At 35.5% G+C, this 12,778-nt stretch overlaps 1 protein-coding gene and 1 long non-coding RNA gene across 2 annotated transcripts in view; one reads left to right on the forward strand and one right to left on the reverse strand.

Annotated features, from left to right (window-relative positions):
* The window catches only part of LOC132200474 (uncharacterized), a 230,440-nt gene that overhangs the window by 209,406 nt on the left and 8,256 nt on the right, over positions 1 to 12,778 (forward strand). Inside the window, exon 7 of the mRNA XM_059625959.1 lies at positions 3,955 to 4,021. Within this exon, the coding sequence (XP_059481942.1) occupies positions 3,955 to 4,021 (67 nt within the window). The remainder of the gene's footprint in view (positions 1 to 3,954; positions 4,022 to 12,778) is intronic.
* Positions 1 to 12,778, reverse strand: part of LOC132200475 (uncharacterized) — a 49,612-nt gene that overhangs the window by 29,881 nt on the left and 6,953 nt on the right. The window contains exon 2 of the long non-coding RNA XR_009442165.1: positions 6,575 to 6,618. This is a non-coding gene — a long non-coding RNA (uncharacterized LOC132200475). The remainder of the gene's footprint in view (positions 1 to 6,574; positions 6,619 to 12,778) is intronic.

Raw genomic sequence — 12,778 nt, forward strand, 5'->3', positions numbered from 1 at the left:
TTTTCGCCCGACACGATTTGCAAAATCCCACAATTAGACTCATGTCTTTCCTGCTCTCGCTCATTTGCCAAAATCTGCATTTTTCCCATTTGCATGAAATTACCGCGAAAGAAGATTACGTTACGAAGCGGAGGGCGAAACGCGCGCGAGCTCAATTAAAGCCGCAGCCGGAAAAGTGCGCGGCGGAAAATATTATAAAAAGACCTCGTTTTCCAACATGTGGGAAACACGTGTGTGTGTCTGGTGTGTTCAAATAAAAACAACCGCTTGGCTGCCGGCAGACGAGAGAGAGAGAGAAAGAGAGAGAGGCATTAAAAGGTGAAAGCGGTGCCGGGGCCGCTTTTATTTTCCACGTCGTCCGCGCCGTGTATGTTTTCGGTTCTGCCCACTTCACACAGTCACTTTTGTTTTATTCTGCCAAATTAGGCTGCTCCCTCGCCGTGACAAAACACACCCGCAGCATAAATTTACTCAAACGGCCGCGTCTCGTCTCGCGGATTTTCTTTCTTTGCTTCCCCAGAAGGAATGAGGACTAAATTATAAAATTATTCATAAAAATGATTAAGTAATTGTCCAAAAATTAAATACAATAATTATATATAATGAAATGTTTTATTTTGAATAATTTTAATTGAAATAAAAATCATAATTTGTTATTTTTGTTATCTATCTCATTAGAGCAGTCATAAAAATTAATATTTTATTTATTAGAACAAAATAAATAAAGAAACATTTAATAATTTTTTTTATTAAAAGGAAAATACTGTTTTATTTAACTGATTATCTATAATTTGTTACTTTCTTTTTAGTTTTGTATACACTTTATTCCCTCTATTTTCGTTATACGTCGTAAATTCATGCATGTTTTTCTGATTAAAATTCAAAATTTTGGTTAATTCAAAATTAATATAAAGTTAAATCAATTTTTACTAATTTATTTCTCTTATAGAAAATTTTCAGTTGGTACGTGTGAGTAGTCAAGATTTTTCTGATTATTGAAGACCGTTTAAAAAATAATCAATATTCTATAAAATTTTCACGATTGCAATTGGTGTGGTGCCTGAAATATTAATAAAGCGGATTGGGGCGAGGAGCGGCTCTCGCTGTCAGAGATTTCACGGCGCCCTTCAAGCGTGAGAAGCAGACATAAGGGCCTCCGTCCTTCCTCTGACATCGCACTGACAATCTAATTTCAATTCGCAGCAACGACGGACGGGTGGCTGCGCGCCGCCCGGCGCCAACAAACCCTGGCTGCTGCAATTAATAATGCGAACCGTACATATATGAACACGTCGCCATCTCGCTTGTCTGCCGCGGCCACGCCGTGTAAATTTTCCTCCGTTCGTCTCTAAACAACCACCTGGCATATATTTGTCTTCTGCTCAAATTCAAACCCTGTGAAATAATTCGTAGTAAACCAGCAAGTTCAAACTGCCGTAAAACACTGATTTCGATACAAAAATTAGAATTTTGTTAAATATTTGATATTTTTAAATGTTATATTTAATAATTTAATATTTTATTATTTTTATTTAAAATATGATTCATATTAAAACAATTTTTTAATTTTTATTTAAATTATTATAATTATTTTTAATTATTAACTTTAAAATTAAAATGAATTTGAGTATGAAAAAAATACGAAGCTTATTTAAAAAATAATAAAAAATTAAAAACAACTTTTTTTAATTATTAAATTTTGTTCTATCTTGGAAAATTTTATTATTTTAGTCAATTTAAAATTGATTGAGTTCCTGATCTAGCTCCGTATAAGATAATTATTCCAAAATTATAAAAGTGAAATGTTAATTTAAAAATTTAAAATATAAATGAAATTCTTTTACAAATTATGGTTCAAGACTCAGATATCCCTTTGTTGGTATTGGTTGGTATCGTCCTACTTCTAATTGTTGAAAAATTATATTTGTCCCTCCATCAAAATAGCACAAGGGAATATGCTCAGGGGGTATTTAGGAAGCTTCTGGTTGAATATAAATTAAGATTTTCACGTAGAACTTCCACAGACAGGCTATTAATTATCACTGGTTTGAATCTCGGATTATTTTTATTCTGCTTCCAATTATTGAAAAATACACTAATAATATTTATCCTTCCATTAAAACGGCACTTGGGAATCTGCTCAGGGTATATTTAGGAAGCTTCTGGTTGTTTTTCTACGTAGCACTTCCACACTGGAAATATCTCCTCTCCAGACAATAAAGTATAAATCTGCCGTTCGCGAAATTTCCTAGGCCGAGAGGAAATTTGCAGCGAGCAGCGATATTTTCTCCATTCACATCGGGTTAGAAGTTAGGAAATAGAGAAACGGCCTCCCGCGCACATGCTAATGCCAAGTTAGCAACTTTGAACATGCCGAGTCAGATATTATTATTGTAGCGCGCAGCGGGTGTGGCGCGCTCGGGGTATTAAGAAAAGAAACCCTTTTCAGCTCCAATGCTCTTTCATTTAAGCCTTTATACATGTATATAAATTCAGCCGGGCTCTCTCGCCATTCAAAAGATTTTCCGCTCTCTCCTGCACAAAAGCAGACCTGCCTCTGTAGCGAATTTCTTCCCTGCGAATTCAAAAGAAGACCGAAATAGACGCTCTTCCGTTTTGTCCCCTATTCGAGAGAGAGAGAGGAATTTCGGGACCCAAGGAATATATGAGAGAGAGTGGAAATTCCTGCAAAGTAAAATAAGAGGATGAAGTGGCTTCGGCGGTAAAACAATATCAGCGCGAAATTGAATTCCCCATCTTGTGCCGCTCTCCATTTCAAATGGCTCGTCCCTCGATAATGAATTTATTATTAATCAAATGCAGGCCGATCAAATTAATGCTTGCGATGATGGAGGGGCTGAGTCGGTCGAGGGCCTTTTAATTGCTCGGCTGATTGACTTCGGCCGAAAACTGACAGAAACAGCACGAGGTGCGAGCGAGAGAGACTGTAATTAATCTTTCGCCGCCGCCGCCGCTGCACCCCCATAAAAACTCTCGCCGTTTTGCGGCCTCGTGGGTGCGTATTTGCTCTCGACATACACTACAGGTGTAATAAAATAAAAATGGGCGCTCTCTCGTCAAAGGATATACATCGCTGATTAAACGAGCGTTTTTAACGACGCGCTGTAGCTTTTTAACGGCGTGTCCCGAGCATTTTTAATTATGTGTGCAGCAGGGGACGTCAAATTGTTTTCTGGTCGTAATCAAAAATTGGAATAATGCGTCTTCCATTAAACTGCAAACTATAATTTACATTAAATTTTTATTGGTGGTTCTTGAATTAATACGTAAAATAGCAACAAATAAACACAAAACTGTTGTCAGTAATAATATAAATTGTTTATTATTTTACTAGAAATCTTAATTTTTATTATTTATTATTAAATTTGTTTTATTTTAGTTTAAAAATAAAATTTTAATTATTTTTAAATAAAATTCATTTTACAATAATAATTCTAATGTAGATACTGTTTTGTTTGGCAAAAATACAAATTAAAATTTGAAATCAAAAATTATTTTTATCTTGTATGCTCATTGTTGCTCATTGTCACAACCATGAAATTAAAAGTAAATAATATGCATCCAATTGCCAAATTTTGTTTTATTTTTCATTCCTTTTTTCAATGAATTAAGGTAAGCAGATTTTTTGCTTAAAAAAAATACAAAAAAATGTTAACTTTCTAAAAATCGCAGTTTTATTCAGATACACTTTAAAATTTGAAAAAAATATGAACATCTACAGGAGAAATTTGTGGGAAAATTTAAACGGATAATTTAATAAACTTGGATCGAATTTTTTTTGTACTATCTGTGATTATTTAATTGATTCTGGAAGCATAAATTTTTTTCTTTTTTTAAAATAAACTATATTTTCCTGTTCGATGGATTTATTTACTGGACTGAAATATCTCATCACGTCTTATCCTAATACGTCGTTTTCGGTGTGTTTTGCAGACTGGAGAGTTGAGGATGACAGATTTCTGCTCTTGAGTCGCCGCCGCAGCCGCGGGCAATCAAACAGGTTTGTTTGTCAGCGCAGCCTCGAAATAACCTGCGAACGACCGCGAGCGCTATTTTCGAAGGTCTGTTCATTGTTTTCGGTCGCATATGTACTTGATAAAATGTCGTGCACCTCTTTCCGAATGGCCCTTAACGACGGAGCGCGCGCCGAGTGAATGCGAGGCAATCAAGTTAATTTACGCTCATTCAGGCCGCCCGCTGCGAGGGTTGCATACCAAGCAGGCAGAAATCAATCACGGACGGTCTCTGAATTTAATCGCTCTCGCTCACTGCCACGCCGCCCTGCGCTCTATTGGACGGAAAATTCTATTAAAATTCCACGTCGTGTCGAGTGGTGTGTCGCCGCCGTGCACATTCTACGCAGGATAATTCTGCATTCTCACCCAGACGCCTCCATTAAGACGCGAGAGAAAGGGTTGTGTGCTCTGCATTTTTTCCCCCGAGATTCGCCAACACACTTTATAAAGCTTTTCAACAGAGTCAAAGCGAGGCATTTTATATTTTAAAAAAGAACCACCAACTTAAAGTTCTAAAAAAAATCGGTGCTTTAAAAGTCTTTTTTATAGAAATATTTGAAAAAAAATCCAATTTTATCTAATTTAAGTTAAAAATCTTAAAGCCATTATATGAAAAAAAAAAAAAAAAACGAAATTTTGATGATTGCATAGTTAAGATTTTTTTAAATTGCAAATACAATCAAGAGGTTTTCCTTTAGTACTGATAGTTTTTGGTGTTTTGTAATTGAAAAGGCAACAAGCAATAAAACAAACAAAGCTGACTAAACCTGAGGTAAATTAAAATTAATTTTATTTAAAATTGAAATAGATATACCAGGGCAAGCAAAGTGATATTTTCATTTACTTCTGACCAACATTCAACATTTGTTATAAATTCAAGCGATTAAAAGCAAAAGTATAAATTAAGATAATTATTATAAATATTCTATTACGAAATTTTATTTATTTAATTTTTATCTTCTACTTGATTTATTTCATTTTATTTTTTTATTTAATATTATTACTTTTATTAACTTTAAAATTTTATTTCATTAAAGAAAATAATTATAACTTGCTTTTTTTATATATTACTTTTATTCACAATTAACAATAATATATTGTACAGAAGAAACACAATTAAAGATATCAAAAATTCAAATTTAATTTGTGTTGTGAATTTTTTCATCTGGATTTTCCATTTAATCATTTCAAAATTAAATTAATATTATATTAACTCCGTATTATATTTGGTGTTCACTTGAAAATTATCAGTTGCGTTCATTACCAGGCTAAAAATTTACGAATGATAAATAAAAATTTCTTCATAATTAACATTAATTTGTACAAATCAGTGAACAATTTGAAAAAAAATTGCCGCAGAAGCCACCTGGCGAGCAACTGGCCAAGCACCAGAGCGAAGCCACCCCTCGTGCGATTTTCCAGCGCACCCCCTGCTTTTCCTGTCCCGACAACAACAACAACAGCGCGCAAATCTCACCTATAAAAATACCCCCAAGTTGTTCATTTGCATGGGCCGAAATTTGCATCGTAATCTGCGGCACGAACGTAAAACTTAATGGGCCGTAAAAGCAGCGCGCGTTTTTCTTATCAAAAAAATGGTCGTGAAATAAGAAATTAAATGCATGAATCCATGTCGGGTTGGAAATTAATTTTGGCGTGTTTGCGATTGGCGTGTGTTTGATTACGTGTCCGATCGAAAGCGAGAGAGGTTGCTGAGCACACACGGCGCCTCGACCCCTGTTTAACGCGGCGCAGCCACCTTATTGGCACAAAGAGCGGTTCCTGCTGGGCGCCTAGATGAGCTGCTGCTGCTGCAAATTACACACGACCAGAACATTAAAGGAATCAAGCAGCCCTGGCGTTTGTTTGAAAGCGCTGGCTGTTGTTCCGACCTATACGGACGAACGCACGAATCCTTTAATTAAGCACTTAGGAGTGAAACTGGACGCAAACTCTCTCCATCCCCGCCTCACAAATTTATATATATGTACGGCTTGCGTCTTTTTATGGCTGCGCAAATTAGAAATAGAGACCTGAGCGTGCGGTTTGTCCTCCTTCGTTTTGCTTTTCTTCCGTGCTCGGGGCTGCATGTTCTGCTGCCGAACTCTGCAATTTGATCTCGGCCGCCCCGGGAGCGATCGTGCTTTGAGGAAATTTTGCGCGAATTTGAGCTCGGCAGAGGAAGAGAGGTGGGAAGAGCGATTTCCAGCGAAAAGCCAACAGGCAGCAAAGTTTCTCAAATGAAATGTTGTGTTTGACTGAAATTAATTAGTCCAGAGAGCAAGAGAGAGCGCGCGTCCGAAACTTTTGAGAGTTTGCACGGACGTGTGGGCGAAGCAAAGCAGATTCATTATTGGACGCTCAGCGCTTAATTAAAATAATGGTTCAATCTACGCAATTTACATCAAATAATGCATTGAATGGAAATGGTATCGGCAGAAATCTTTCAATTTGTTACAACAGTTTAAAAAATCAAATATTTTTAGCGTCTTGTTAAACAATCTGTATAATTAAATCAATTAAAAAAATTCTCCTACCTTCATTTGAACGTCGATTTCAGGGGTTGATGAGAAGATCTGACCTGAAAATGTTAAGAAAAAATTAATAATAATAATAATTTATATACAATATATCAAAAGAAGTGAAATACGTAAATATAAAGTAAGCCTTAAAAAAACCTTTGTTCAGAAAAAAATGTAAAAAAAACGCGCTCTCATATAAGAAAAAATTAAAGTTTTCCTCATATGGCAAAATGATCTCAGATATTATTTCGGTATGATTATTTGGTCCGTTTCAATTTCAAGTTTCCAGAACGCATAAAAAGTCATCTACCTAATCCAAGCAAAAATGTCAGCTATATAAAAAAAAAAAAATAAAAATAACAACATTGATACAAAATACAAAATATATCGTTTTTTTTTCACTACCACTGTTCATTGATCTTTCAAAAAAAAAAAAAAATATTTAATTTTAAGCCGCCTCAGTTATAAAAGTTAGTCTTGAGTCTGTTGTCCTTGAATTTTTTCAGCAACGAGGATAAAACCCAATCTCTTCATTTCCGCATATATATTTAAACTCTTGATTTAAATTTTTCATGAAACCCACGAATGATAACACTTATTTTACAAATAAAAGATTTAATAAAAACGTTGTGTTTTCATTTTCTCAATTATTATAATTTCAAAATAGTTTAAGTTTATTTTTTAATAAAATTAGGAACAATAATTTCTCAGTAAATTTGGCTATTTGCAAGTTTAATTCCGCGAACACGTGCGAATTATTTATCATTTAATCTGGCGTCCTCCAAAAAGATACCTATTCACAACCTGGCCAATGAAAAACAGGTTTGCGCGCTTGAATAGCTTCGAGATCAAACGCGGCGGCTGTTGCTGGTCGGTCGTCTCGCTTTCATCGCCCACACGACCGGAACGACGTAATCACCTCCTGTGTATTTTTTCTTCGCATAAACTCTGGCGAATTCCTCGGCCGGGTTATTGTTTTTGCCGTTGACGCATGATTAATCACGCTCGGCGCCGTAATCCACTCTCGGCGTTTCATTAATTTCATGTCAGGCCGCGATCACCAGGGGCCTGATTTAATTACACAAACACGGCCGTGTAGAACACGAGGAAAAGTTTCTTACGACCGGGCGGTCATTTTGTTCGGCGTGAGTCATTGGGAGAGAGGAAATTGCGAAAGGGGTCTTTTGTTTTCACTCTTTCCTTTCGTCGTCCCCTTTCAGAGCGAAAGGGTGCAGCGCGTCTCTCTGCGGCCAGCAGACATTTATCTGACGTGCCTGAATTGATGGAGCCGCGCGCGCGCGTGTTTTACATTTATTAGACGCCGCAGGAGGAAATTGTTGTTGCGCCAAGCCATGTGAAAAATCGAAATGAAAAGGAATCCGCTCGCCCCTTGCTTATATGTTTGATTATTCTAATTACAAGATTCGTTCTTTGTTACCAAAAAGGTTCTGCAATAATATTGAATGTTCGGAGATAATAAAAGTTTGATTACAAATTATGAGTTTTTTAACTTAATTCAACCTTGTCAAAATGTATGAGACGGAAAAAATTAGCCTTATGAATCAATGTGAATCTGATGCCTTACCAACTTATGTAGGATGGAGCTGCAAATTTTATTATTTATTGGGTTCAAATTTAAATAAATAAATATGCGCATAATTAAAGAATAAAGCAATGTTATCACCACATGTTTACTTAAAATAATTATTAATAAATTAAAATTTATTTATATTAAAAATAACTTTAATCTTTTTAATAATTAATTTAAAAATCGATGAAAACCTGGTTTTATTTTTAAGTTTTTTTATGTTTCACTTATTGGAATCATAAAAAAAATAGTAAAAAAGTATCTTTTAGGAAACAGTTAACAGTTTATCAATTCATAAACTTAATTAATTCATACAAAACATTTACGTCTTTTGGTTAGTGTGTAAATGACAAAATTAGGAATTTAGGATTGCAACGTACCATTCATTTTTCTGATTTTATATTCATTTATTAATGTTATTCATTTTCATTCTCTCTTTCGCACAAAAAAGTTGAGTTTATGTGTTCAAATTTTAACGATTTTTTAGTGTTAAATTAGAAGCCAATATTTTATGTATACTTCAGAGAATCTTAATTGAAATAAATCTCACTGATTGAAGCAAAAAAACTCCCCTTTTTTAAAGCGTATCATTTCATTTTAAATCAATTAAACAATGCAGACTTTTGACCCGCTTTTTATTTCCCCTGCGGACGATGAAGCACGTTTATTGGCAGCGTCAATATTTAATTCCCTCGCACTTTTCTGGAACGCATTTTGCTCTCACGAAGCTCGTTGCCCTTTGCTAAATTCGACGGTCCATCTGTGCGCTCCCCTCGGTCCGAGACCACTTTCTAAAGTCCTTCCTTGCATGCACCCTCGTCAGAGAAAAGGGCCGCTTTATCAGATTCAGTCATGAGTCACACTACACGTAAGGGGGTGGCTTCAGAGGGTGGCTCCATTTTCTCTCTCTCCAGAAATTATAAATTCACCCCTGTGTGCCGGCGTAAGACGATAAATTGCAGGCGCGCGGCCCCCGGGGAGAACCCTTGCTATCTCCGCTCGCATCCTGCCCCATGCATCACCCCCGCCCGGCGGAGCGACCAACCCCTTCTCGCAGCTCCTTAGAAATAAAAAAGACGTTCATGCGCAGAAACGGCTCGGCCGCTGCGAGGGTCCGGGCTTTGTTTCTCTCTCTGCACTTGGCAACGGCCAAAATAAATAAATTGCTGCACAATTAACTTAATCACAAGGCAGCCGAGGGAACATTCTCCGGCTGGGAAATTAGAGACTCTCGGGGGGAAACAATGAAAGTAACGCAGCCGAGAGACGCGTGCTTTATTAAATTCGCTCTGGGAATGCTTCTTTGGTCGAAAGAGAATCGAGAGATGTATGGAAATGAGGAGCGCGCGGAAAAACTCGCTCCGGCCGAACTGGTTTGCGAGACGCAGCATCCCTTTGTGCTACAGATCATTGTTTCTGATCGCCGGTCCAGCAGCAGCTGTTCCACTTTGTTCAACTATTATGGCCTTCTGATGAGCTGTAGCACCGGCGATTATATAGAACTTTTTAGCACGGTTTTTTTTTCAAATGTTAATTTGAATTTTATGCTTACTTTGAGTTTTAAAATTAATATAGAATACACAAGCTGAACGGAAAAATTGTTTTTGCCCAACTTAGAATCATTAACAATAATTTATGTTTTGGTTTGTGTTTAATTTTTACGTGTAAAATATACAAGTTCAATAAACCAAAATTGTCTGAGTGAGAATTACTCAAATCTGATTAATAAATCATGAAACGAATTGTTCTGACTTGTTTGGAGAAAAATAAAATGAATTGAATTGAACGAAAAAAAGAAATATCTGAAAGTTGATTCCTCAATTGATTGATACATTATTTTATAAATACATATTTGTTCGCACAACACTGAAATCTTGTAATTCTTGTTGAAGAAAAAATAAATTTTTTATTAGTGAGCTGTGTTTCTTTTTATGTTATGCATCTCAGCATACCTCTGCTTGGTTTTTTTATATCTTTACTGCTAATTTTGTCTTCAATTTCAAAATTTAGTTTCACTTGAGTAAACAAAAAATATAAATTATGTCGTTAATTGCATTATTTTTTTCTAGAGGTTGACAATTTCAGTTTTTAATAAGACACAGTCAAAGAACAAAGGAGTAAAATCTACGTCTGCTTTTCGATTATTTAAGAATTCAATGATTGGCTTTTTTCAGTAGTCTGCATACATAGGAGTTTTTAGCTGAGGTATTTTGATCACAATTACAAGTTTTACAGCCGAGAAGTGTTTTTATGTATAATTAATTATTATTTTTGTTTTTATTAATTTGTATAACGTTTTAAGTTACGCGCGTCGCAATAAATAATTCAATCGCAGAGACGAAGCATAAGATCAACAATCATAATATGATATTTATATAATTTTGCTTTTTTTTTTTGCTCCATAAAATCAAAACTGCCTTTTATAAATAAATGAATATGTCATCGCGCTTTCAAATTCATTCAAATTTTCCCACCAAGTGAAAAATTGTGTCAGAGGAGAAAAATCTAGTGGAAAGTGTGGCCGAGAAGGTTGCATCTTTCGCCTCGAGAGCGCGGCACTTCTCGGCGAGTCTTTTTCGGTCGGACGTTTTTTCGTCCGCCGTTTTTCCCCTGCATCGCCCCTCCTCTGCCGACTCCACCCCTGCCCATTATGCGTGGGTCATTTGCATACGGGGCGCGCCATTTTGGCGGGCAGCGCACGCAGCCGCGACTCCACCTCGCACCCTCTCTCGCCATGCTTCTCTAGTGTGTGCCGAAAAAACCCCAACCAAGGCAGCGACCAGCGAAAAGCGAGCCCAAAAGTGGCGAGCGCGCCTAATTAATATTTGATTAGATTTTCTGAATAGTTTATTCGCCGCTAGAGAACCCTTCTAATTTAATGGCGAAGTTGTTGCGGCTCCTTTTTCGATTAACGTGGAATTCTGGACAGCCAGCGCCTAATTTTGTTCGGTTATGCAACCTGATACGCACCTCTGACGAGCGAAAAGCCTACCTTTGAAACTTACTAAACAGCTTTATTGTAAATTTAAAAATATTTATTTGTTCTTTATTTAATTGTCACAACAGAAAAAAAAAATTAATTAGAGAAAGAATTATTGAATTTAAAAAATACAAAGTACATGTAAATGACATAAAATATTTAAATAAGCTCAAAGTATTCCAATTAATATCATTTTATTATCTTGATTATCTTGTACATTAATGAAATAACCTCTGTTTCCGTTGTAAGAGAAAAATTTTATTATCAAATTTATTTTAATTTCAACATTTCACAAAAGATAAGCCAATTTTTTACCTCTAGATTTTCTTTGCATTTTAAAAATCAATTAAAAATTTAAGAAAACTGTGAATACTCTTTAATTAAATCAAACGGAAACGAGTTTTACGAAATGGGAAAAATGGATAACCCTTTTCAGTTTTCTCTTTGATTTTTACGGCGTTGAAAAAAGGGCGAAAGCCGAGCGAGGGCGAAAAACGCGAGTTTGAAACGCTGATACTGCCGAGAGGTGAAATGTGGCGTGCAAAATGTGTGTTTAAATAATGAAAGAGCGGCGCTGATGCTCAACTTGTTGCTCGCGCTCCATTTGGGAAAAAAACTCTTTATTGACCTCCCATCTGCGATTGCGGCTCTGACGGCTGTAAATAATGGAAATCGGCGGCGGGCAAGCGCGTCGCCAAAGCACGAGTGGAAAGAGACCAAGTATGTTTGTCATTTCGAATCTCTCGCGTCGATTGACCGCCCTTTGATTATGCGCAATTTGTGAATTTTTTCCCCCTGAAACAGGAATGGCCAAAGAGCAGCAAAACACTTAATTGACGACCGCGATTGTGGACAAACAAAACGGTGGAGTGATATTTTGAAGCTCTGCGGCTTATTAATTAAGCGTGCAAAAACACTCTTTTGGTATAAAAGCATATTATTTCTGTCAGAATTCTACGGATTTGTTAAGATTTTTTTTGTTTTATTGAAGTAAATGTATAAAATAAATTATTCTAAAAATTTAGAGAAAACATTGCTCAGAATTCGATCCGAATTGAAAATATTCTTCAAGTTTCTTTTTACTTTACAGCCGTCAATTTTTATTTTGACCAATATTTTGGCATTTTTGGCAATATATAAAGTCTTGTAGCCTAAAATAATAGGTTGATTTTTTAATTAACCCAAAATTTAATCCTTGTGATTTGATCTTTGTGAATTACAAATAACTCTAATTTCAAAATAAATGTGCAAGACAATAAGAATTTTTGGATTTTGAAACTTCACGGACTGTTTTAATGAGACTGCATTTATTTTCAATCTTATTACTTATTACTTGACAACAGTATTAAGGAATGCGAACATAAAAAACATCCGGATCAGTTTTTAATGAAGTGTCTACTTTAATAAATAAAATAATTCAATTCAAATTACATTACCGCAGCATAAATTCTAATTTAGTTGCAAATTGTGTTTATTGATCTATCACAAAGGCAATTTAGGTTTTTATTAATTTAATAACATGTGATTGATTTGAATTTGGTACAAATTTATAAAATTAATTTTTTGTATTAATCTTAATTTAGCTTAAGAAGGGAAAATGATTTATAAGTACTGCGAAAAAACCATGAAAAGGTCTTTTTCAATCAAATCA

Source organism: Neocloeon triangulifer, unplaced genomic scaffold (assembly GCF_031216515.1).
Source record: "Neocloeon triangulifer isolate White Clay Creek 2 clone unplaced genomic scaffold, ASM3121651v1 ptg000014l, whole genome shotgun sequence".
Classification (NCBI taxonomy): Eukaryota; Metazoa; Arthropoda; class Insecta; order Ephemeroptera; family Baetidae; genus Neocloeon; species Neocloeon triangulifer.